The sequence below is a fragment of the Megascapheus bottae genome, chromosome 31 (genome assembly GCF_031878675.1).
Source record: "Megascapheus bottae isolate mThoBot1 chromosome 31, mThoBot2.hap1, whole genome shotgun sequence".
In the NCBI taxonomy this organism is placed as follows: domain Eukaryota; kingdom Metazoa; phylum Chordata; class Mammalia; order Rodentia; family Geomyidae; genus Megascapheus; species Megascapheus bottae.
This window is the reverse complement of record NC_143539.1, coordinates 7,649,094-7,675,024: the sequence shown is the minus strand read 5'-3', so window position 1 is coordinate 7,675,024 and position 25,931 is coordinate 7,649,094. Positions and strand designations below refer to the sequence as shown.

The window sequence follows — 25,931 nt, the reverse complement described above, 5'->3', positions numbered from 1 at the left end:
TAGAGTCACCACCAAACATTAGTTGAATGCCTGCTATGCTAGTGCTGAGAGATAGCATCAGACAAACCTGGACAGTACAAGCCCTCAGAATAGCTCACTTTTCTAGTTGTAATTTGGTTAAAAGCAAAGCTTATGATTAATGCCTGTTCTCCCTTCCAATTGCTGCAAAAAACTCAACTCCCACTGGCTTATTCAACTAGGAAAGAAAGAAGGCCATTCTGGGGCTTGTTCTCAGCTTAACGTGTCAGGGTCCCATCTGTGCTTCCTGACTGAGGTCATTTTGGCCTTTTCTTCAGGGTTGCAGGATAGTTGCTGTGGCTCCAGGTATATCTCAGTAAGAGCCAGGTAGAGTTGTGGTGCCTCATTTACCAGGAACCTTCTTCCTGTAAACCCTCAGCTAGAAAAGTGAATGGCTCCTGAAAGGAAATGGGCCCTTTCTGGACCCCTGGATGCCTTACTTTGCTTCCTAACCATATGCTTTCAGCCTTATCCTAACAAGATAACTGCCACACCTCCTGAACAGCACTGACATTCCAAGTACAAGAGGTGTGCCAACAGAGGGTCCTTTTTCTACTAGGAAAGGTGTAACTTTATCAGAGGCTTCTCCCACTTCTAGCCCATTTCCACTTTTATTGGACATGCATTTAGCCAAAGCTAAATGTGAGTATTAAGAACAACACATTTTCAAAAGTCATTTGGTTGTGACAGCAAATTTTCAGGTCTTTCTTTACTCACTCTGGGAGTGAGTAAAATGTATGTGTGCATATTTACCATCCTAGGGTGCGCAGTTGTTTCTCTTCCTGTCATGTGGATTGCTGCTATTGTTGTTTTGTTTTGTTTTCGTTTTTCTTTGGTTTTATAACTGACACTACTAATTTTTTTCTTCTTCGGGATCAGTTCCCAGAAGTCGCATTACTTGTTCAGAGGGTTAGAACATTTTTGAAAGCTGTTGCCAAATTGCCTCTAGAAAGGTTCCCCAACTGAGAGCATTTTCAGAGTCTATTGTCCTGGGAGAGAAGCTTATTTCCTACGTCCTGTCCTGGGCTGGTCCACACTCCAGGGAAGCCAGCTCCTGGTTCTCTCAGGGTTCTTTTTTTTTTTTTTGCTAGTCCTGGGCCTTGAACTCAGGGCCTGGGCACTGTCCTTGGGCTTTGTCAAGGCTAGAGTTCTACCACTTGAGCCACAGCGCCACTTCTGGCTTTTTTTCTACGTATGTGGTAGCGAGGAATCAAAATAGCCAAAAAAAAAAAAAAAAAAAAGAAAAGAAAAAAAACCATATATACATACACACACACACACACACACACACACACACACACACACACACACACACACACACACACACACACACACACACATGCGCGCGCGCATGCGTGCGCGCGGGCTGGAAATGTGGCTAAGTGGTAGAGTGCTTGCCTAGCATGCATGAAGTCCTGGGTTCGATTCCTCAGTACCACACAAAAACAAAAAGCCAGAGTGGCGCTGTGGCTCAAGTAGCAGAGAGCTAGACTTGAGCAAAAGAAGCTCAAGGACAGTGCCCAGGTCCTGAGTTCAAGCTGCAGGACTGGAGAAAACAAAATTTTAAAAAATCTAAAACAGACTGGGAGTTTGGCCTAGTGGTAGAGTGCTTGCCTAGCGTGCACCAAGACCCAGGTTTGATCCCTCAGTCCCACATACTTAGGAAAAAAAAACAACTTAAAATATATGTATGTATTTTTTAGTATGCGTATAATCTCTTTGTTTAAAACCAGTTATACAAAACACTTTTTCTCTACTTTTTGTCTTTGTTTTTTTTTTGTTTTGTTTTTGTTTTTTTTTTACTGGGGATTAAAGCCAGGGCTTCACACTTGCTAGGTAAATGCTCCACCACTAGCCACACTTTTGTTTTGAGACAGGGCTTCTCTTTGCCCCAGCAGGCCTAGAACTGTAATGTGATCCTCCTGCCTCCACCCACTGAACCCTAGGATTGTAGGTGTGAGCTGTCACACCAGCTTCAATATAAAAGACTTGTTAAAACCTCTTTATTGTAAACTGTGTGTAGTGGCACAGGCCCAGCAGAAACATTGATACCCTATCTCAAAGATACAGAACAATTTTTTTTTCTTATTGTGAAATATAGCATATATAGAGAGGTATATAAAATGTAAACATAGCCTCTGTATCTCCAGATTTTATATCAGTGGCTTCTAGCTACCATGGATAGAAAATATTTGGGAGAGTGGGGGGACTGTTATAGCTGGGTGCCTCCTAGCTACTCAGGAAGCTGAGTCCTGAGGGTCACAGTTCAAAACCAACCTAGGCAGAAAAGTCTATAAGACTTATCTCTAACCACCAAAAAGCTGGAGGTGGAGTTGTGGCACAAGTGGTAGAGTGCTATCCTTGAACATCTGATAACTTACCCTCTCTGCTCTCCCACAGGGAGTATTCCTGGCCTTGGTACTCCTGGGGGCTCCAACTGCTGCCCCTTCACCCCAAAGCCATCCTCATATGAGGACATGCAGAATCAAGATGCCCCTGCCAGACCCCCCCAAAAGAGAATGGAAAGAACAGGGCTCCACAGATGTTCTTTTACATGGATTCCCTGGTCTGTTTAATCAGGACTGTCAAATATTGATTTAATCTCCAGGCTCAGCAGATGTGATCTTAGCAGGCTTCAAAGGCAATTAGCTGGGATTAGTTTGCAAGTCAGATTCCATACTGACAGGATACCATCTTCCACATGGAGACTCAGTGGCCTTAGCAGCAAACCCAGCAAGAGACCTTCTAAATATTTAACCTTTGCCTAGGTCTCTATATCCCCTGTGAGACCCACTGTTTCCTCCACACAGTGATAATGAGGATAGTATGGGTATAGAATACAAGACTTCATCCATTGACAAGGAAGTTTTCTGTTAACATAACCAACCAATGGCTGAGGCTTGCTATGGAGTTGGACTGAAGCCAGCAAAATCCTTCAGGGGTAGCCTGAAGCAGTGGAGATGACCCCCAATTAAATGTCCCCCAAGCTAGGCACTGGTGGCTCAAACCTGTTAGTTCTAGCTACTCAGGAAGCTTCAGATCTGAGGATCATGCTCCAAAGCCAACGCTGGGCAAGAAAGGCCATGAGACTTTAACTTCAGTTAGCCACCTAAGAAATAAAAATATAAATAAAAACTAGAAGTGGAGCTGTGGCTCAAGTAATAGGATGCTGGCCTTGGGGGTTGAGGAGGGGAAAGCTCAGGGACAGCACCCAGGAACTGAGTTCAAGCCTCACAACAACAACTAACAACAAAAAAAGAAAAAATGTCTTCCAAAGCAGCCATCCAACAATAGGTCTCCCATCTGGCCTTCAGACCCAGCCTAGCTCTATAGCCAGGCTGCCACTCTTGGGTGGGCCTAGGGTATGTGCTCAACATGTCAGGAATCATCACTTCCCAATTATGTGTATCAAAGTCTTGTTTGAAGTGAGTGGGACTATGCCCAGAATTGGAACAAGATGCCCAAGCCAACATGTGCTTTGTAAGGGACACCTCACAGCCACACAGAGACAGAGCCACACAGGGCCACCTCTCCTACCCCCTAGCTTAGAGCCCCTGTTGTTCAAGGAGAGCCACCCAGGGTTACTAGGTCCCTGAGTCCAGAGATCATTACACAGCCATGTGTAGTTTGGCTTTTTTTCCCCCTGATCCTGGGGCTTTACTTAGAGCTTGAGTATTATCCCTGGGCTTCTTTTACTCAAGTCTAGTGCTCTACCACTTGAGCCACAGCTCTGCTTCTGGCTTTTTGGAAGTTAATTGGAGATAAAAGAGTCTCATGGAGGGGCCGGGAGTTTGACTTAGTGGTAGAGTGCTTGCCTAGCATGCACAAGACCCAGGTTCGATTCCTTGGTACCCCACATACACAGCAAAAAGCCAGAAGTGGTGCTGAGGCTCAAGTGGTAGAGTGCTAGCTGTGAGAAAGTCCAAGGACAGTGCTCAAGCCCTGAGCTCAAGCCCAGGACTGGCAAAAAAAAAGTCTCATGGACTTCCCTGCCTAGGTTGGTATCAAACTGCAACCCTCATATCTCAGCTTCCTGAATAGTTTTAGGATTACCAGAGGGAGATGTTGGTACCTCGCTTGACTGAGTTCAATCTCTGTCTATATAATGGTAACGACTTTAATTGCTTTCCTAAGAGTTAAGCCATATCATTATCTTCATTTTACAGGTAGGAAAACTGAAGAGTGGCTTAGTTGCCTTACCCAAGATCTAGCTAGATGATAATGACCTGCTGGGAATTGAACCTGGGTGCCTTTTTGTTCTGCCCTCTGGGGTACAGCTGTCACATTGCAAAAGACCTCCAAGATCTGGTGACAGATGAGAAAAGAACAATGACGACATTGATCTTTTTTTTTTTTTAATGTCATCTCTTTATGAGCATGTGATCGTGACCTATGTGAATTCAGTTATGCCAAAATAAAAACCAAGAGGAGATGCAGCAGTGTTAGCATGTAGGGGAACACATCTTTCAACAGGGGTGGGAGGGAACATGACCATAAGGTGAGGTGTGAGTGTCTTTCCAAGTCACCTGAGTCTCTGCTTTTTTAAAGTTGTGTACCAGTTGGATTCTCTGTATCCAAAGTACCGGACAGCTGCTGGATTATGCCCACTGTGGAACTAGTGAGTCCTTCATGATTTGGTTTTCTTTTTTGCTTGGTCATGGGCTTGACCTGAGGATGTAGGTGCTGTCCCTGAACTTTTTCACAAGGCCTGTGCTCTCCCACATTGAATTCACAGCTCCACTTCCAGTGTTTTGGTGGCGAATCGAAGAGAAGCATCTCAAGGAGGCCCAGCAGCGGTGGCTTACACCTATGATCCTAACTGCTCAGGAGGCTGAGATTTGAGGATCACTGTTTAAAACCAGCCCAGACAAGAATGTCTGAGAGACTCCAATTAACCACCAGGAAACTGGAGGTGGTGCTATAGCTCAAAGTGGTAGAGTGCTAGCTTTGAGCTGAAGAGCTTAGGGACAGTGCCCAGGCCCTGAGTTCAAACCCTACAACTTAAGGAAAACAAAAAAGTATCAAGGACTTTTCTGCCTGGGCTGGCTTTGAACCACAGTCCTCAGATCTCAGCCTCCTAAGTAGCTAGAGTTACAGGTGTGAGCTACCAGTGCCCAGCTCCATTATTATTATTATTATTATTATTATTATTATTATTATTATTATTTTCAGTGCTAGCAATGGTGGAAACCTAAACTTGTGCATGCTAGGCTTGCCACTAAGCCATGCCCCACACCAAGTGTCCTATTTGTGACTGCATTATTGAAGCTGGGAACTTTGGGGGCATGTTCTCACTGTACCTGGGTTTCCTGCACATGCTCACTTTAAAAACTGAATTCCAGCCAGAAGCACTTGACAAGTCTTGCATATGTGTCGTAAATGCTAAGCTGAAATCTGTTCACCCTCTTTGTACCGCCTGGGCATGTGGCATACACTACTCAGAACTCAACCTTGTTTTGATATAGTTGTCTTCTGATCCCGGAGTGACCACTCAGAATCACTCAGCTCTTCTTCTTTTTTTTTTCAATACTAGGGATTGAATTTATGGCTTCATACTTGCTAGGCACTTGAGTCACATCCCCAGTCCTTTTGCTTTTAGTTTATTTGGCTTTTGTCTAAGTTGATCTGGAATAGCAATCCATCCTTCTCTTCCCTTGTAGTTGAGATTATAGGTATGCACTGCTATGCCCAGTGCTGTTGACAGCTTTTCTGCAGTGTAATATGCCCCTGCATAAAATCACCATACACTTGCCTTGATATGCTCTGATGGGACAGTCTAATGCATAGATTCCTAGAGGTGAAATTTCTGGTGTAAAATAAGATGGAATCCATGCCTAAAATTCTGATATGGAAAAAAATATCTACTGATTTAACACTTTTGAAAGCAGTACAGCTCACTAGGGACCTCTGACCAAGTAGGTGCCTAGTCAGATGGATGTAACAGCTATAAACAGCTTTCCTTACCTTGGGTAAATTGTTATTATATGTGGAAATGCAGGCCTTTCCTCAATGCTGGGGAAGATTTCAGATAGGAAAGTACAGGTTTTCGTGGCCATGATTGAGGCCCCTGTTGTTGCTCTGGGCTTCATGATCCAGGAATGCACATATTTCGAAGGAGCTCTACGGAGCTTAGGGGGAAAGACAAGATCCTTATCCTGAAATGGCTCAGTTGTTGCTGACTTTCTCAAACTTGCCCTGTGTGAATTGATTTAGAAGATACCTGTGTTACTCACAAAGTCTCCCAACATATTTCTGAGAACTGCTTGGTCTGTTTTGTAGTCCATAGTAACGAAAGGTTGGAGCCAGACTGTTGAGGTTTGAATCCCAGCTGCTTTGCCTGCCATCTGTATGACTTGGCCACATCATCAACCAGCCTATCTGTGAAATGGGCATACTAGCCATTCCTACTGTATAGCCAGAGCGTGTTAGAGTCCTCCTCCCTGCAGACCCCTGGGAACTCAGTAGGCAAAGAGAAGATTCCTGCCCAGTGGAGGAACTGGTGGGAGGAAAACAGTAGGCCATCAGGTCTGGACAAGTTTCCTGGAACTGTGGGCCTCTGAAATACCTCCTGCAAATATCTCTAAGATCCACTTCAAGCTACCCTCCCAATGACTTAACTTCTTCCCATACTCAAGTCATATGCCAATTGCTTCCGGATGGAATTAAGTTTTTAAAGTGAGCATGTGCAGGAAAACCTAGACATAATGAAAACATGTCCCCAAAGTCCCCAGCTTCAATAATGCAGTCACAAATAGGACACTTGATGGCTTAGTGGCAAGCCTAGCATGCACAAGTTTAGGTTTCCATTGCTAGCACTGAAAATAATAATAATAATAATAATAATAATAATAATAATAATGGAGCTGGGCACTGGTGACTCACACCTGTAACTCTAGCTGCACAGGAGGCTGAGATCTGAGGATTATAGTTCAAAGCCAGCCCAGGCAGAAAAGATACATCACTTCATGATAGAGCCATAAGCTGGTAACAGATCCCTTAGCATAGGAACCTTTGGAGAGCAGTCTACATGTAAATCTCTAATTTGCATACAGATGTGCAGACAGGTGAGGGAGCCAGGAGTGGGCAGAGCTAGACAGTCCAGTCATGGCCACATGACCACACATGACCTTCTTAGCAGCATCCAGCATCCTAGTGACTACTTGGTCCTTCCAAATCAAGCCTGCTACCCAGACATCTGTTGTAGCTACCCTTGTATCTCCTTCCCTGCTAGGCTTATTCCAGCTTGTATCTGTTCTCCCTACTTAGCATCCTGTGTCAGGTCCTCTTCCTTTTTCCCTCTCTGGGCCTTCTGTCCTCTAGTGTTCTGTCTGCATCTAAAAGCAGCTGTTGAGCTTTTAAAGATATTTGGGATGAGGGTACAGTCCCATGTGGTAAGAGCAAAAGACATCCATCAACTAAGTGGATAGATTTCCAATGCATAGGCCTTGCAGAATACATGAATGTATTCTACATGCCTAGTAAATAGTAACAAGATGAAGTTTTAGTGCTTTTTTGACTGGATGATTTGTAAGTGCAGCAGGCGTTTGCTGTGGGAGTGTGGAGTGGGAGGTGAATGAATGCACTTTAAACACTGGTTGCCTTTTGGTGAATGATTTCTTAGGGCCCAGAGTCTGCTGAATCACCAGATCCATGCCTGCAGGAGACATCATGCCACCGGTGCCACCTTGCTATCCACCTATAAGCTGGCCAGAGCTTTTGGACCTATTGAGCCTCTTCTGCAGTGACATCACATTTCCTTGCAAGAGGAATGTCTGGACAGGGTTGGGGGAGGAAGGTCGAGGTTAGCTGGAGAGAGGCTGCCTGATGCCCACCCATACCTACCTCCCCCACTTAGTCCAGGCATTCCTTCCAACTTTAACAGCCACCCATGTGTCAGCCTGAGCTGGGGATGAAGCCATGATGGAGATTCAATGTTCAGTGCCCACACAGTTTGCATTTGGCTGGCAATGAATTACATGGTATCAAAGAGAAATGCAGGTGCCTTAAGACCTTAGGCTAAGTGATGGACAGGTTGCACTCTGGTTGGTGAGAAGGTCAGATCAGATAGAAAAAGTAAACTTAAGAAGGAGTTATTAAAGTAAGGGAAAGAGCCTTGAATGGCAAAGCCCAAGGTCCTGAGGCAACTAGAGTATATAGACTGAAAGGGAAACTCAGAAAAGTGACTTTGCTGACCTGGCTTTGAGAATAAGGGGAAGGTAGGAGAGCTTGAAGGCTGAGGTGACAGTGTTTGCTTTGCCTGCAAAGGGGGAGGAGGGGAAATCAAGGTGACTAGCAGAAGCCAGGCATGAACTTGTAGACTGAATAAAGGAGTTTGGGTTTCATTCTTAAGCACTGAGGAGTCATTAGGGACATCTTAGCAAAAAGCCCTAACGCTCATCGTATTTGTCAATCACCAAATGGCTGGAGACATTTCTCTGCAGCTACCCCCCCCCCAATCCAGCAGGACTCCTTTTGACTCATCCATTATTTTCACTTCCTTGCTGGCAGAGCAGCTGAGGCCAGCAGGCTGCAGAGCAGATGGGCAGCAATCCGCCCTCTCTGTGGGGCCACCAGTTCACAGGAAACATAGGGGCAGAAGAACATGTCAGATGGTACCACAGGGACCCTAAAAGTGGAAAGTGCAAAGGACAAGTGATCCCATTCTTTCAACAAATATATCGTCAGAGTAAAGGAAGGTGGCCACTACAGAGTGGAAGAGACAAGAAATATGGAGCATGCTCACCTCCTCTTTTGAACAACCCAGCACAGGAACCCTTTGAAACAATGAAATCTAATGCAGACAGGATATTTGAACATGATTAGCCATTTAGATGGGTATGATAATGAGATCTTGGATTTTTGTGGTCCTTTAAATAGTTCTACAAGGGAGTTTTAATTTTGAAAAAAACAACTTTCCTGCTACAGGTATGAGTTAAAATATGTATGGGTAAAATCACCTAAAGTCTGGAATTTACTGTAAAATACTGTTGAGATTTGATGATTATTGTCCAATGGTACTTATGTACCATGTGGCAAATCTCTAGATCCTTAATGCCACAGAAAATAAAAACATAAAGAGAAAAATACTGGCTGAATGAACAGAAAGAACCAGGAATGACAAGTATCTGTAACAGTTGTTGGTGCTTTAGTGGTGTAGCTCATCATAATTTCCCCCACTTTTGCGGGTGACTGGAGATCTCCATAACTTAAAAAAAAAAAGTATTAGAAAGGAGTAAAGCCATCAAAACAAAAACAAAAGCTTTTCCCATTCTCTGTTAGCAATAGCATATACATTATGTACAAAGCACCTCACATCTTCCTTCTCTTCCTCCCCTGCAGCATGGCCGGGGAGACACCCTTGCTGCTTGCCAGCTTGTGTTGGGCAGTGCTGGTTGTTCTGCCCTCCTGAGTGTCTCTATCTGGAGCCCCTCCCCTCGGCCTGCTGAGATTGCCCTGGCTCCGCTGTCCACAGCGATGGTGGAGGACTGGACTCCACAGGCTCGCAACCTTCGCATCGGGTTTCAGGGGCCAGCATCCTTCATCCTGGGACTGGTGGCCCTGAACAATGGCTGAGGGCCAGGGGACCCCATAGAGTTGCACCACAGCTTCCTGGGGGGCCAGAAGCACTCTACTGCCCTTGGACTATGACCACCTATCGGCCCCTCCCCAATGATGGTGTGGACCTGGCAGCCAGCTGTGGAGCCAGGGGCGCCGATGTCCTCCCGGGCCCGCACACAGGGGACTACACTCCCATGGGCTTCTGGGCCCAGAACGGCAGCATGTCTCAGCCTGTCGGGGAGAGCTCAACTGCCACCACTCGACCCAGCCCCACCACTCCCGCCATGCCCAAGATGGGCGTCCGAGCACGAGTGGCCGACTGGCCGCCCAAGCGAGATGCCTTGAGAGAGCTGAACAATCCCAGCCCCTCGCAGGACGCAGATGGTGCTAAGGCCACCACCAAGGTGACCCATTCAGTGAGGAGCCTGCAGAATGGACAGGCTAGCACCACCAGCGCCCCGGTGGCCTCAGGGTCCAGAGCCTTCCACCGACTGTCCCGGCGAAGATCCAAAGACGTGGAGTTCCAGGACGGGTGGCCGCGGTCCCCAGGCCGGGCCTTTCTACCCCTGCGGCACCGCAGCAGCAGCGAGATCACCCTGAGCGAGTGCGACGCCGCGGCCGAGGAGCCCCGGGCGGAGGCGCGGGGCGCGCGGCACGCGGGGGCGCTGCCCCTCTTCCGGGAGTACGGCAGCACGTCCTCCATCGACGTGCAGGCCGTGCCCGAGCAGAGCTTCTTCGACATCCTCAACGAGTTCCGCAGCGAGCAGCCCGACACGGCCGTGGCAGCAGCGTCCACGCGGGGCTCCCGCCACCTCGGAGGCAGCGGCGAGCTGGGCCCCCACTCAGCGGGCGGCCGCGGGGTGAAGGCGGATCCACGGCGCGGGCAGCCCACCCCGGATGGCCTGCTGCCGCTGCAGCCGCTGAAGGAAAAGGAGAAGAGCCGGAAGAAGGGCGGCCGTGGCCCGGGAGCGGGCGCCGACGCCCCCGCCGCCCTGGACGCATCCATCTTCCGGAAGCTGCGCAGCGGCAAGGCCGAGGGGGAGGCGGAGGAGGGCCGCGGTCCCCTGGAGCCCGGCCGCCCCTGGGTCTGTCAGAAGAGCTTCGCCCACTTCGACGTGCAGAGCATGCTGTTCGACCTCAACGAGGCAGCTGCCAACCGAGGCTCGGTGGCCCAGCGGCGCAACACCACCACCGGGGCCTCTGCCGCTTCGGCCGCCTCAGCCATGGCCTTGGCGTCATCCTCATCGTCGCTCACAGCGGCTGCGGCCTCAGCGTCAGCAACGTCACGAGCCCACGGCCTGGGTGGCCTGGACCCGACCTTCACCAGCACCGAGGACCTGAACTGCAAGGAGAACCTGGAGCAGGACCTGGGCGACGACACCAGCAACGACCTGCTGCTCAGCTGCCCTCACTTCCGCAACGAGATTGGTGGGGAGCGCGAGCGCAATGTGAGCTTCTCCCGGGCCTCGGCGGGCTCCCCGGGTGGTGGCAGCTGCGACCCGCTTCCCACCGAGCCCGTTCAGAGCGCCCTCCGCACCAATGCCAGCATTGCTGTGCTCGAGGTGCCCAAGGAGCAGCAGCGCACGCAGAGTCGGCCGCGGCAGTACAGCATCGAACACGTGGACCTGGGTGCCCGCTACTACCAGGACTACTTCGTGGGCAAAGGTGACCAGAAAGGAGGGAGGGAGAAAGGAAGGGTGGACAGGGCCTCGACTTGTCCCAGAGATCTTCCTCACTCATTCAGCCTGGAAATGGGAACTGCCTGCTGGGTTAGGGTCCTGGGGACACACAGCACCTGGACACCTCTGAATACTTGAGACGCCCAGTTATCTGGCAAATGTGGGTTTGGTACAGTACTTTACATAACCTAAGGTGAAGTATTGCCCCCTTGCAGACCAAAACCCTGCCCTCCTACCACCTAACTTGCCTTAGAGGGCTAAGCTAAATCATAAAACAAGATCCATGATGTCTACAAGGTATGTCATAGGGCACCAAGTTCCAGAGAGAGGAATGAGGAGAAAGGAGTTGGAAGTCAGGCTTCAGTGGAGAATGGTCAGGTGGGCCCCCCTCAGGAGCCCTGGGTGGAGGTGGGGGGCAAGGGCCATAGGCAGCTCGGTTAGGAATGATGTTTGTGGCACAAGGAACATAAAGAACCAGGGCCCTGGACATTGGAGGAACAGGGAGAAGGCCAGCGCTGTTGGAACAGTGACTGAGGTGGAGTGGAAGCATCAGTGGCAGAAAGGTGATCAGGACAGATAGGAATCTCAAGACTGTGGTACTCATCTTTCCTGAGTGAGATGCAGCCACAAGAGCCCTAATGTCACATGGTGTTCACGGCTTCTCTGGCTGCTTGTATAGACTCACTGTACTGTTAAGAGGAGACCACAGTGGCACTCTCCAGGTCTAGATCTATACTAGATTCATATAGAGGGCAACACAGGGGAGAGATAGCTTTGTGCCTGATAGACACTTGGCTGCTGGCAAACAACCCCAGTAGGCAGTATGGCACTGTAGAGTCCCCAGACCCAGGCTTCTATCTGAGCCACACACCCAGTCCTTTTTTGGCTTTGGTGGTTTTTCGTTCAGATTTGCACCCCATATTACTGGTGGGATGCTGTCAGGTGACTTGGCCTGGGCCACATTTCTAATCTCACCTCTGATTTGGGCTACAGAAAGAGGCATAACTACTTTGTGAGGACTAACAGATAGCAAAAATAGTCCATTTGTAAACCCAGGATTAGTCACAGTGATACTATAAAACTAAGCTTTTATAATTGTAGTTTCTTGTCACCTCACCTAGGCTGTCATCTGGGCTCCCCTTTCTCAGATGAAAGCACTACAAGTCAGAAAACTTCTGTGACTTAGCAGAGTTGGTACAGAAAGCTGAACTGTGCCTCATGATGTCAGCCATTGAATGTGGTTGTCTAGACATGAGCCAGGACACCACTCCTCCATCACCCAGTAAGCAGGCCCACTGTAGGCTGGACTCTGTCCTTCACAGCTGACTAAATCCACCCACTCTCCCTTTGCAGAGCATGCCAATTACTTTGGTGTAGATGAAAAGCTGGGGCCAGTAGCTGTGAGCATCAAAAGAGAGAAGCTGGAAGACCACAAGGACCATGGACCTCAGTACCAATACCGGATCATCTTCAGGACCCGTGAGGTAGGCCCGTTGTTAGCATTACTGTTAATAAATAATAACAGTGCCCCAGGTCTGGGGCAAGTGCTTCCCTGCCTTATAGTCCTCAACAGGCCCAGGAAAGAATCCCATCAGTCTGTTCTGCAGAGAAGGAAACTAAGACTCCTAGAAATTGAGTGATTTTTTTTTTTTTTTTTTTTTTTTTTTGTCACCCTGGGGCTTGAAGTCAGGGCCTGAGCACTGTCCATGAGCTGCTTTTGCTCAGCCTACCACTCTACCACTTGAGCCACAGTGCCACTTCTGGCTTTTTCTGTTTTTATGTGGTACTGAAGAATTGAACCCAGAACTTAATGCAAGCACTCTGCCACTAAGCCATATTCCCAGCTTTTAATGACTTGTCGGATCAGAAAATTAGCAGCCAGGCTAGCATTTGCATGCAGTGTGTATTACTTCTTCAGATCCCAGAATTATGAAATTCATTTGCAAGGGATTCACTCTAGTGAGCCTAAGAAACCAATGAAGAGGTGAGGGGTCATACCAGGATTCTGAGATGTCCTGCATAATGGAAAAAAGTGAGGGAATGAGCCTCAGGCGGGGCAGAATTGGTATATCTCAACAGGCCCTACAGTGGTGCCAAATAGTTCAGAACATGTCCCCCTGGGCTCCTCCATTCTCAGCTGAGCATCCATTCCCCTGAATTAAAGGTTAGCCATAGCTAGAGAAGATGACCTGTTAGAGGCACCCTGCCCTAGTAAGAGGCTAAATTTTAAGTGACAGAAATCTATTTCTAACTGACTTAAAGCCAGAAAGAAATTTGTTGGTTCCATCTATATGCAAATCCTTTGGGTATGACTATCAGGCACCGCCAAACTTCATCCAAGTCACCAAAACTCCCTAGCTTCCATTTGCATTGAAAAGGTCATTCCTTTCTGTCAATAAGTTCTTTCTACATCCTGCCAGAAGAACACCACTCAGATCTGTGTATTTATAGTTTCCCATTAGAAGGAAGAGCCTTAATCTGTGGGATCTGATTAGTTCTAATTTGGTCAGAGTCTAGTCACCTGATGATGGGCCTTAGAGAAAACTGGCTACATCTAGGGCCTAGTCCTGGGAGTAATAACTCTATGGGAGGCTCCCAGAAGAGGAGGCTGGGCAGGCCTCAGCCAAAAGAGAAAGGAAGCAAAGCAAACAAAATGGACAGACTTCCAGTTAACTCCAATAGAGAAGACGTTTCTAAAGGAGAGGCAGTTGTCACCTAGACAGGACCCTAACTAGAGTCTCTGCCAGCCTTCATTGCCCCAGCCATTGTGGGCCAGGCCTTTGCCCAGGCTTGGAAACCAGCTGGCTAACTGCCAGGGGTTTGGATTATGGGGCAGCAAGTCCTGGACCTCATCCAGGCTAGCAGATGCTACCAAGGGCCCTTGTCCCATCCCATGTGACAACACAGAGACTTTGTGACAGCTCAAGAAAAGGGGTCCCAAAACCATGTGGCCAGGCTGCAGATGGTCCCAGCCTATATCTCGCTAGCCTACTCTCCACTGTGCTTCCCTTTCTAGCCAGCTGAGCACTAGGATGCAATGGGTACAAGAGACATTGACAGCTCATAGAATCAGAGGACATGGGCAAGTGCTGAATGAAGTGACAAGAATGTTCACATAATGGTGTGAATATTACAGCATTACCACTGTATGCCTATTACCTTTGTGTGTCAGCTGTTGTGCTGTGCCCTTGTATATGTTGACTCACTAAGTCATCAAAATTCTGTGATGCAGACAGATATGTGGCAGATAGACAGCAGTTAGGAGCCTTCACAAATATCCATGTATTCTCCAGTTACTGCACTTGGCTGTCTATAGGAGTCATCTTTTTACTTGAAGAGTTATGAACCCAGCCAACTTAGTGCCATAACCATTGATGTTGTGTGCAAGAGGTCAGAGACCTATACAATCTACACATACAACCTTAAGGCCTCCATAAAGGCATTGGGGCCCCATGTTGCCTTCCAAGCCAGCTGGTTGGCCTGCCCCAGATGGCTGCCCCTGGCCGCCAAGCACAGTTTCTAGTGGGTCTGTATCTCTGGGCAGATGGGATATGAGCGTTGGCAGCACTGAGCTTCCCACTGAGGCAGGAGCAGATTCAGAGTTGGACTCATGCCCCATACCCCTGAACAGTGGCTCCCTAGAGAGACTGGACAGGACAAGGCCAGCACAAGGCTGTCTTGTTCCAAGCCCCTTGCTGGTACTGCTCAGCTGGGACATAAGGCTCTCCAGCCATCTAGATACCGTCTAGCCCACCCCATTAAAGGACAGGCCTTAGTTTTTGTTTCTTAGTTTGAAATGGAGTCTTGCTGTATAGCCCAGGCTGGCTTCAAACTTGTTATCCTTCTGCCTCTACCTCTCATGTGCTAGGTTTACAGGTGTGTACCACCATGTCTGACTAGACCTTAGTTTTGATAGGGTAAAAAAAAAAAAGTACCAATTGCTCGTAATTAAAGAGTTAATACACAAATAGAAAAAAGTCTTGGGCTGGGGATGTGGCTTAGTAATAGAGTGCTTGCCTAGCGTGTATAAAGCCTTGGGTTCAATTCCCCAGTCCCACATACACAGAAAAAGCCAGAAGTGGCTCTGTTGCTCAAGTGGTAGAGTGCTAGCCTTGAGGAAAGAAAGCTCAAGGACAGTACCCAGGACCTGAGTTGAAGACAGAGTACTGGCAAAAAACAAAACAAAAAAGTCTTAATAAGTGAAGAAAGAAGTATATGAAAGAAAAGGACTTACTTTGCCTTTCAAGCTTGCTAGTTGGACCCATTTGTGTGTAGACATTTATCTCCAACTAACTAGCAAAATCCAAAAGTAGAGGTGCGGCTCAAGTGGTAGCATACCAGCCTTGAGTGAAAAAACCAAGCAACAAGTCTGAATTTAAGCCCCAATACCAACACACAAAGAAAGAAAGAATGAGCATTGGGCAGGAGTCAGAGGCAGTAGTGACCAGAGGCTGGTGACTTGTCTCCAGTCTGCACTGTCCCTCAGCTCCAGCAGAGGGCACTGTGGGACAGTGTCAGCAAACAATGATGCTGATCCTGGTGGTGCATGAATTGAAACCTACAACTCCGGGGCCAGCCAGCAGTGCAAAGCACCTGACATCATAGCCATTGCAATCTGTTTGAACACTGACTCACTCATAAGAGATTCGTGTATTTATTAATTCCCCAGGCCAGAACTGGGAATTCCCGACCATGAGATCACTCCATTCCTTCCACACACTTCTTGCCTACGTATGTCCCATTTGGCAAGGGTGTTCTGTGTGCTTAGAAGCAAAGTCATGGCACACTTTTGCAGCCTCCTGTGTCACTTAATTTAGCAGAGAAAGTTTTGTATTCAACACTGATCTTCACTGTTTACCCCATGGCTTTAGTGTAGTTTGGATGGATGCTATAATGAGCCCAAAGAGGGAGGAGGTTCTCCTTGTGATGTTTGAGGGCCTCTGCTATGCATTCTTTGTGAGATGTTGTATGTGGCTCAGAGCCAGGCCTCATCATGGAGCCAGCAGCACTTGGTGGCTAGAAATGTGCACTAGTGACAAGAGGAAGGTGTGGAACAAAACCACTCTCAGAGATGGTAGGGTGAAAATTGGAACAACCACTTTAGAAAACTAATTGGCAGATGAGCATGTTAGTTGGTGATTTAGTAATCTCTCAACTAAATATGTCCATGTGCACCAAGAGGCGTATCTGTGAATGTTCCCAACAATTGTGAGCAGCTGGCAAGTGCTGGAAACAGTTGTGGTACAACCATACAAAGGGTTAAATCCATCAGGGTGGAAGAGCAGGCCATTTCTAACTATAGCATCATCAAACCTCTTAAGCACAGCATTAAGAAAGATAAATTGAGCCAGGCACCAGTAGCTCATGCCATAATCCTAGCTACTCAGGAGGCTGAGATCTGAAGATCATAGTTTGAAGCCAGCCCCAGCAGAAAAGTCTCCGAAAGACTCTTATCTCCAGTTAACCACTAAAAAACCAGAAGTGGTTCTGTGGCTCAAATGGTAGAGCACTAACCTTGAACACAAAGAGTCTCATCACAGTGCCCAAATCTTGAGTTCAAACCCCACAATCAACAGAGAGATAGAGATAGAGATAGAGGGGGGGAGGGAGAGGGAGGGGGAAAAGCGGAGGGAGAGGGAGAGAGATATTGGTGGAGCATGGTAGTATACACTTATAATTCTAGCATCTTAAGAGGCTCTAAGAAAGATCATGAACTTGAAACCACCCACCACCCTGGGCTACATTGTGAGACTCTTGTCTCCCCCACTAAGAAAAAAATGCTTTGGAGAAGTCAGAGCTTTGTTGGAATCATGTTCAGCCACTTATCTATGGATAAAGCACCTGGATAAAGCACCTATCCTCTTGGAGCTTCAGTTCCTTCATCTATAAAGCAGACCTGAACTCTCCTGAAGAAACATGTACACAAGATGAGGTAGTTACTACAAAACCTGGAGCCCAGGGCAATGAACCACAGTTTGATAAATAGGACTTGTCAGTAAGTACACTAGTAAGGACTGTGTTTGGCTGAAAAGTATCAGGAAATTAGCCATGCTATTTGCATACTCCATTGCTTCACTCACATAAACCCCAGGACAGCGTCTTTGTCTCTTTCACCAAAAACAGAATGGGTACATGGGAGGTAAGAACCAATGTGCCACAGTAAAACCAAAGGAGGATATTCTCAGAAGAACATGAAGCGCAATGCCTCTGTGCCTCTGATCATACAAAAGAATATTTATTGAAATAAACGCTAGGAAATGGAAATGAGGGTTTTTTCTTTGTTGTTGTTTAGTTTTCTTTTTCTCTTGTTTGTTCATTTATCTGTCTTTGGGAAGGAAAGTGTAGGCAGAGACATGAGGGAGTAAAGTGCTCACTAGATATTTTGTTGTTGTTGTTGTTGTTGTGGAACTTGAACTCTGTATCTGGACACTGTCCCTGAGTTCTTCAGCTCAAGGCTACTGCCCTGCTCCTTAAACCACAGCGCCATTTCCAGTTTTTCTGATGGTTAATTTGAGATAAGAATCTATGGACTTTCCTGCCCCGGCTGGCTTTGAACCATGATCCTCAGATATCAGCCTCCTGAGTAGCTAGAATTACAGGCATGAGCTACCAGAGCCCAGCTGTATATCATTTTTATACTAACAATTGAAAAAAACAGGGTGTACTTATTGCACTGTCACTGGGCTAATTTTGAGTCACAGAATAGGAAGTTGAGACTCAGAAGTTTGAGGTCACCTGGTTATGATCACAGAAAGGATGCAACGAAGTCTGGGAGCATGGCCTAGTGGTAGAGTGCTCACCTAGAATGCATGAAGCCCTGGGTTCGATTCCTTGGTACCACATACACAGAAAAAGCCAGAAGTGGTGCTGTGGCTCAAGTGGCAAAGTGCTAGCCCAGGTGAATTCATACCTCAGGACTGGCACAAAAAAAAAAAAAAAGAAAAAGCAACAAGTTTCAGTCCTGGCTCAGCCCCAGAGTATATTGCCCTAAAAGCATCTAACATCACTCTTGTGCTCACAGCCCTGTGAGCCCCTAACCTCCCTTCTCTCCCTTGAACAGCTCATCACTCTGAGAGGCTCCATCCTGGAAGATGCCACACCTACAGCCACCAAGCATGGCACTGGACGGGGCCTACCCCTGAAGGATGCACTGGAGTATGTAATCCCTGAGCTCAATATCCACTGCCTCCGACTGGCCCTCAACACTCCCAAGGTGACGGAGCAGCTGCTAAAGCTTGATGAGCAGGGCGTGAGTAGGGGCTTAGGGTACAGGGCTGTGGGTGGCTGCAGTATTGGTCCTGGTCACTGAATTTATTTTTCGCAAGTAATGTGTCCACCTAAGCTAATTTAAGCAGCAGGAGAGGGCTGTTGTCCACTTAGGGACTAAGAGTACTGTTTTTTTTTTTTTTTTGCCAGTCCTGGGCTTGAGCTCAGGGCCTGAGTCCTGTCCTTGGATTTTCTCAAGGCTAGAGCTCTACCACTTGAGCCTCAGCACCACTTCCGGCTTTTTGCTATGTATGTGGTACCGAGGAATCGAACCCGGGTCTTCGTGCATGCCAGGCAAGCACTTTAACCACTAGGCCAAACTCCCGGCCCCTAAGAGTACTGTTTTCAGAGAGAAATAGCCTAGGAATGAGATAGCCACCAGGGGTTCCTGCATGTGCCATATGTATACAGTGAGAGAGGAATCTTTCCTCTCTACCTCTGCACCCTGCCCTGGGCTTCTCCAGTTCCCAGTATGGCTATTGGATTTTACAACCATGGGCAGACTCTACCTAGCTGAATTTTAAGGCCTCAGAGCTGCTGATTAGTCTCCACTTAAATCTAGTAACTGGGGGCCGGGAGTTTGGCCTAATGGTAGAGTGCTTGCCTAGCATGCACGAAGACCCGGGTTCGATTCCTCGGTACCACATACATAGAAAAAAAAAAAGTTGGAAGTGGTGCTGAGGCTCAAGTGGTAGAGCTCTAGCCTTGAGAAAGTCCAAGGACAATGCTCAGGCCCTGAGCTCAAGCCCAGGACTGGCAAAAAAAAAAAAAAAAATCTAGCATCTGTTCTTAGCTCAGGGACTAGGAGAAGTCTGTTATTGAGGGTCACCCCTAAGTAACAACCATAGCCCTGAGCCCTTTAAGTATTTCTCTTCAGAGATAGTGCATATCTACTTCCTTTGGGAAGCCAGCTTTGGCTACTGGTTCTGACTCAAGAGCCACATCGCCACCCGTCCTCTACCTGCTGAACAGAATGGGCACATGGGAACCTCACTGTGCCTCTGGGAGGGATGAGAGACAAATATGACATGCTCATTGCAAAAGCAAGGCAGACAAAGTTCTGAGTGGTCGCTTAGCACTTAAGCTCAGTACCTCAGAACTTTGTGCCCTGTCCTCTCTGATCTCCCAACCAGCCAGACCTACATAGCCCTCTTCCTTCCACAGCTGTGCCGCAAGCACAAGGTGGGCATCCTGTACTGCAAGGCTGGCCAGAGCTCTGAGGAGGAGATGTACAACAACGAGGAAGCTGGTCCTGCCTTTGAGGAGTTCCTTGACCTTTTGGGTGAAAAGGTCTGCCTGAAGGGCTTCACCAAGTACGCTGCCCAGCTGGACGTCAAGAGTAAGTTGGGGGCTTGTCATCCCAGGGGGAGATCTGAGGGATTGTAATCCAGAGCCAGCCTGGACAAATAGTGAGATCCTGTCAAAAAAAAAAAAAAGGGCTGAGAGTATGACTTAAGTGGTAGAGCACCTGCCTAGCAAGTGCAAAGCCCTGGTTTTCCAAACACAGCATAACAACAACAAAGAAAAAAGAGAGAGCTACTTAGATAGCAGGACACCATTATCATATACCCACATTACAGGCAGAAGTGAAAAGGCCTGATGGTGCTGAGGGGGAGCTCTTAGGTGCTGCTGGTGGAAAGGAAGCCATGTGGGAGAAAATCGTAGCATGTTTCAGGGAAGTGTGAAAACAGCTTCCTGCAGGACAGCAGTTGTGCTTCTACACCCATACTGGGTGTGTGACCTCTATTATAGTCACAGGCACCTGCGGTGTACCCATGTGACAGCCATGCCTTGTTCCTAGCATGGTATTTTCCCACAGTTGAGTATATCACAATGTGTTTGTCCACCCTTTGGCTAAGGTTAGGAAATGTTCATATCTACATCTAGAGGTGTGTGTGTGTGTGTGTGTGTGTGATTTCTCTAGACTGTGTCCTAGGATGACCGCACTGGGTTACCAGTTAAGCCTATATTCAGGTTTCCAGACGTGGTTGCACCAATTTATTACACCCCTAATCAGACTTTTTTTAGTTTCTGTCAACATAGTATGCATGTAACAGGAGGTTTCCTTTTTATGTAAACTCCTTTGTCATATTGAAGTATGGATTTAAGTTTAAAAGAAAAACAAAAACCTAGCCAGATGGTATGTGGGGTATGGCAGAAACCCAGAGGCTTTAGAGCTACAGTCCTAACTTGTGCTTCTGTCTCAGCTGATTCCACGGGGACCCACTCCCTCTACACAACATACCAAGACTACGAGATCATGTTCCACGTCTCCACCCTGCTCCCGTACACCCCCAACAACAGGCAGCAGGTCAGTGGTCTCCCACAATTAGGCCCAGGACATTCTCTACTTCACATCCTGCTCCAATGGCTGTTTTCTCCTCATTCACCTAGTCCTGACACTGATGTGAGGATCTAGTAGAGGCCCTTGGTACCTTGGTACCATGGCCGTGTCATGTAGGAGCTAGAAAAGGGGAGGATGAAGATAGATAAGGTGATGTCTGTCTGATCTCTGGCCACTGTGCTAGCCTTTAGCCACTCCAACTCCTTGCATCACTGTTCCTGAGGAAAAGAAGAGTGAACTTGACCCCTCTCCAGATCTCACCTCTTCCTTTCTTTATTCAGTGTTTCAGGAGCAACAAGGGTCAGCGTGGGAAGCTGATTAGGCACACGTCAGAGGAAATAGGCTCTGCACTGGGGAGACATCTTAAGCCAGGCCGGAGACTTTGTCCTGCATCTATGGAGAGGAATGCCAGAAGGGCTCTGGGCAGGGAGGACTTGACTTAAGTGCTTACAGGCTCTCTCTCTCCATTCTGCTGCCCATGTACCAGTTGCTGAGGAAGAGGCACATAGGGAACGACATTGTGACGATCATCTTCCAGGAGCCGGGTGCGCTGCCCTTCACTCCCAAGAACATCCGCTCACACTTTCAGCATGTCTTCATCATCGTCCGAGCCCACAACCCCTGCACTGAGAATGTCTGCTATAGGTATGGCCAGTCCATCCTACACACGCCTACTGGCCACCACCACTCCCAGCACTCCAGCCAGGCCTGTCACACGTCCCACACTGCCTCAGAGACTGGTTTCGACCACCACAGTGCAGGGCTCCCTAACTCCGATAAGGAGGCCATTGGGAATTGTGTCCATCTGTAAGTGACGGGAAACCCACTCCAGTCTGCCTGTGCACAAAAGCAGCTGTGTACGTCAGCTCTGCAGGATGAGGCTGGGAGGCATAGCTGGGTGTGCTTCACATTCCCTAATGGTGCCTCATTTACTGGTAGCTCTTGCTTACATTTAAGCAGCGAAGTGGCAGGGGGTGGGAGAAACCTTTCAAGTAGTTGAGCAAAAGGTCCCAATTGGGGCATTCCGGGGGTTGCCAGGGCTAGACCCCTAATACATGGACAGACACACAGGGATGATGACCTTGAGGAAATTTAGGGGTAGCGTGACCAGGCAAGGGCCACCTGTGGAGGTAGAGTTAAAGGGTTTCAACTCACAAATGGACAAGTAACACAGGCCTCAATCCTGCTGTGAATCCTTTCCAACATTTCTGCAGTGCTCCCCAGGTTAATGACCACTCCCACAGGACAAAGGGAAAGCCCTCAGGGAGGAGGAGCAGGATACAGCTGTGTCCTCAGATACTGCCCACTCAGCACTCAGGCCCAGGTCATCAGCTTGTCCTTGTACACTCAAGAATACGATAGGATGCACTGTTTTCTATCTTTTAAAGGTAGTTTTTGAGACTGAAAAGATAGAGAAGTGAAGATGAATGTGATTCCAACCACCCAGATGCAGCCATGGTAGCTGTTTCTGTGTGTCCTGATTCCTGGTGGATGGACACACCTCCTCCTCCCCCTTAATGCATTTGTGCCACTGTGCACACTGTGCTACATCCTGTGTTTTGTCATTTAGCCCATTTTTTTTATTCATTACAGCTGTAAAACATGCTGTCATGGGGAGGTGTGATAATCTGTGCCCTCCACTGATGGGCATTGGGGCTGTTTCTGTTCTTATTGTGCTCATGACCATGTGTACAGCTCTAGGATCAATTCCCACAGCAGAAGTGCTGGGTCAAAGGTAGGTGGCTCTGCGTACTGCTTATCTTGGTGGAATTACAAGAGAAGAGAAGAGTGTGTAGCCTGTGCTGATGAGCAACACTGCTAGACACACTGCCCAGTGGCTTCTGGTGGTGGCACATTGTGGCATCTACAAGCACATCGAGGCCACCTTTCTCCCAGCCCATCCATTCCTGGATATAGTGCTATAGTTTCAGAATGCTGGCTCCTTGCACAGGATGGATGGCAGAGATTAAAGGTACAACTATCCTTGGCAGCTGACGGCCCTGGTAAAGGCAGGTGATATTGCCACACACCATGGGAGAGAAGGTAGCACGGATATCATCTGTGTCACAGATGAAGGGTTGAATTGCCCTGGTGGTCCTTCTCCCCATCTTTTCTGATCTGTTTCCTCCTCCTAACTGGCATGCCCAGCAGCCACTTCTTCAAGGCCTGCCTCAGTTTGGTCTCCAGGACAACCATTCTTCTAATGCACAAACCTTTTCTTTTTTTTTTTTTTTTTGCCAGTCCTGGGCTTGAGCTCAGGGCCTGAGCACTGTCATTGGACTTTCTCAAGGCTAGAGCTCTACCACTTGAGCCTCAGCACCACTTCCGGCTTTTTTCTACATGTGGTACCGGGGAATTGAACCTGGGTCTTCAAGAATGCTAGGCAGGCACTTTAACCACTAGGCCAAACTCCCGGCCCCACAAACCTTTTCTGTTTTGTTTTGTTTGGTTTGGTTTGTTTCTTTTTTGGTCAGTTGTGGGGCTTGAACTCTGAGCCTGGGTGCTGTCTCTGAGCTCTTCAGCTCAAGACTAATGCCCTACCCCTTAAGCCTCAGCACCACTTGTGATTTTCTAGTAATTAACTGGAGATAAGAGTCTCAAGGTCAGGGCTGGGAGTTTAGCCTAGTGGTTAAAGTGCTTGCCTAGCATGCATGAAGACCCGGGTTCGATTCCTTGGTACCACATACATAGAAAAAAAAAAGCCGGAAGTGGTGCTGAGGCTCAAGTGGTAGAGGTCTGGCCTTAAGAAAGTCCAAGGACAATGCTCAGGCCCTGAGCTCAAGCCCAGAACTGGCAAAAAAAAAAAAAAAAAAAAAAAGTCTCAAGGTCCTTAGTGCCTAGGCTGGCTTTGAACCATGATCCTCACATCTTAGCCTCCTGAGTAGTTAAGCTACTGCACCCAGGTCCTTTTTCTGTTTTGTTTTGTTTTTTTATGATATAATATGAAAGACTTTTATTGCCAGGTGTATTACCTTCCCGCAATACCAGCACTCACTAGACAAAGGCAAGAGAATTATGAGTTCCAAGCCAGCTAGGACTACATTGGGGATACCCGATCTCAAAACTTAAAAAAAAAAAAAAAAAAGAAGAGGAAAATAAAAAGATCTATTATGCAATACTTTAAACATTCTGAAAAGTACAGAAAATAATATAACAGACACCCATGTGCCCACTACCAGATGTTAACATTTTGCCTTACTTGCTTCAGCTTTTCTTCCTTTCTTTATTTCTAAAGAAAGAAATGTCAGTGGTATAGCTAAAACTGCCCCTCAACCATTCTCTGAGCAGATCCAACTCTTGAGCACTGGACCTTATTGCCCCCAGCCTGACCTAATCCTCTGCCCTCCTGCTCGAGTCCCTTAGTGAATGTCTGGTTATTCTGTAAGACTGAACAAGACAGGTCTCCGACACACTCCATAAGCTCTTGCCAAACATGCTTCTGCCACAGCTCTCATCACATCATCCATACCACTTGCTAATGTGGTCTTGCCTCCCTAGCCAAGAGCATGGAATTAAATTTGCCTTCCTTTATCTATTGTGGGAGAGTGGTTAGCCCACAGTGAGCCCTAAAATACCTCGTTCATGCCAGACACCAGCTACTCAGGAGGCTGAGATCTGAGTATTGCATTTCAAAGCTAAGCCTGGACAGGGAAGTCTGTGACACTCTTGTCTTCAGTTAACCACCAAAAAAAAAAAGTCAGAAGTAGAACTGTGGCTCATAGAGGATGAATAAAATGTATCTAGCACCTGAAGGATGCAGCTTGTTCGTTATGCCAACTTACGTGTATGGGGTAAGCACTCTGAGATCTGTTTTCCCCTGACCTTGACTGAATACCCTACCAGGTTTCTTGATCTTTCTGCTTTTAGAAACTCCTGGCCCCCAAACCAATGACTATTGACGTGTGTGTGTGTGTGTGCATCCGTGTGTGTGTGCACCCCCCCACACACATACACACACCACCAAAAAATAGAAAAAGGAAAATCCTACTTTTGATCTGACATGTTTTGAAGGTCATAGTGCTTTTCTTTCCATGTCTTAATAATTTCTCCCTTCTCAGCATGGCAGTGACCCGATCCAAAGATGCACCTCCTTTTGGCCCCCCTATCCCCAATGGAACCACATTCCGCAAATCTGATGTCTTCAGAGACTTTTTGCTGGCCAAGGTGATTAACGCAGAGAATGCTGCACACAAGTCTGACAAGTTCCATACCATGGCCACCAGGACCCGCCAGGAGTACCTCAAGGACCTGGCTGAAAACTGTGTCTCCAACACCCCCATTGACTCCTCTGGCAAGTTCAACCTCATCTCTCTGACCTCCAAGAAGAAGGAGAAGACAAAAGCCCGGGCAGGTGCCGAGCAGCACAGTGCAGGTGCCATCGCCTGGCGGGTAGCAGCTCAGGACTACGCCCAGGGCATGGAAATAGACTGCATTTTGGGAATTTCCAATGAGTTTGTGGTGCTTCTGGACCTGCGCACCAAGGAAGTGGTGTTCAACTGCTACTGTGGGGATGTCATTGGCTGGACCCCAGACTCCTCAACACTGAAAATCTTTTATGGCCGAGGGGACCACATCTTCCTACAGGCGGCAGAGGGCTCTGTGGAAGACATAAGGGAAATTGTCCAAAGACTGAAGGTAAGAGGGAAGGCTCAGCAGTGGTGCACCAGTTCCTGTGGCTGGCAGTGGCCTCCTATATTCTTCTTTTCATTCAGTTGAGGACAAGTCAGCCCCAAGAGACTCAGAATTGTCCCACAGTGTAGGTCTGGTGAGGTCCATTTCCCAGGTTATTCCTTGAGAAGTTGTAGGCCAAAGAGCTATGGTTTTCCATTCCTTTACCTTGGAAGGACCAAAGACCTCTTATTGACCCTGTAGTAGATAAGTACAATTTTAAACTTAGGTTAAAAATGTAAGTGGTAGGGGCCGGGAATTTGGCCTAGTGGTTAAAGTGCTTGCCTAGCATGCATGAAGACCCGGGTTCGATTCCTCGGTACCACATACATAGAAAAAAGCCGGAAGTGGTGCTGAGGCTCAAGTGGTAGAGCTCTAGCCTTGAGAAAGTCCAAGGA

The 25,931-nt window shown here is 47.7% G+C and overlaps 1 protein-coding gene across 4 annotated transcripts in view; it reads left to right on the top strand.

Moving 5' to 3' along the window:
• Sipa1l3 (signal induced proliferation associated 1 like 3) overlaps positions 1 to 25,931 on the top strand; it is a 157,512-nt gene that overhangs the window by 89,764 nt on the left and 41,817 nt on the right. For all 4 annotated transcript variants that reach the window (XM_090322146.1, XM_090322147.1, XM_090322148.1 and 1 more), the window contains exons 3-9: positions 9,358 to 11,241; positions 12,609 to 12,739; positions 18,316 to 18,504; positions 19,686 to 19,860; positions 20,729 to 20,832; positions 21,353 to 21,510; positions 24,924 to 25,500. In XM_090322146.1, the coding sequence (XP_090178272.1) occupies positions 9,663 to 11,241; positions 12,609 to 12,739; positions 18,316 to 18,504; positions 19,686 to 19,860; positions 20,729 to 20,832; positions 21,353 to 21,510; positions 24,924 to 25,500 (2,913 nt within the window). In that variant the 5' untranslated portion in view covers positions 9,358 to 9,662. The remainder of the gene's footprint in view (positions 1 to 9,357; positions 11,242 to 12,608; positions 12,740 to 18,315; positions 18,505 to 19,685; positions 19,861 to 20,728; positions 20,833 to 21,352; positions 21,511 to 24,923; positions 25,501 to 25,931) is intronic.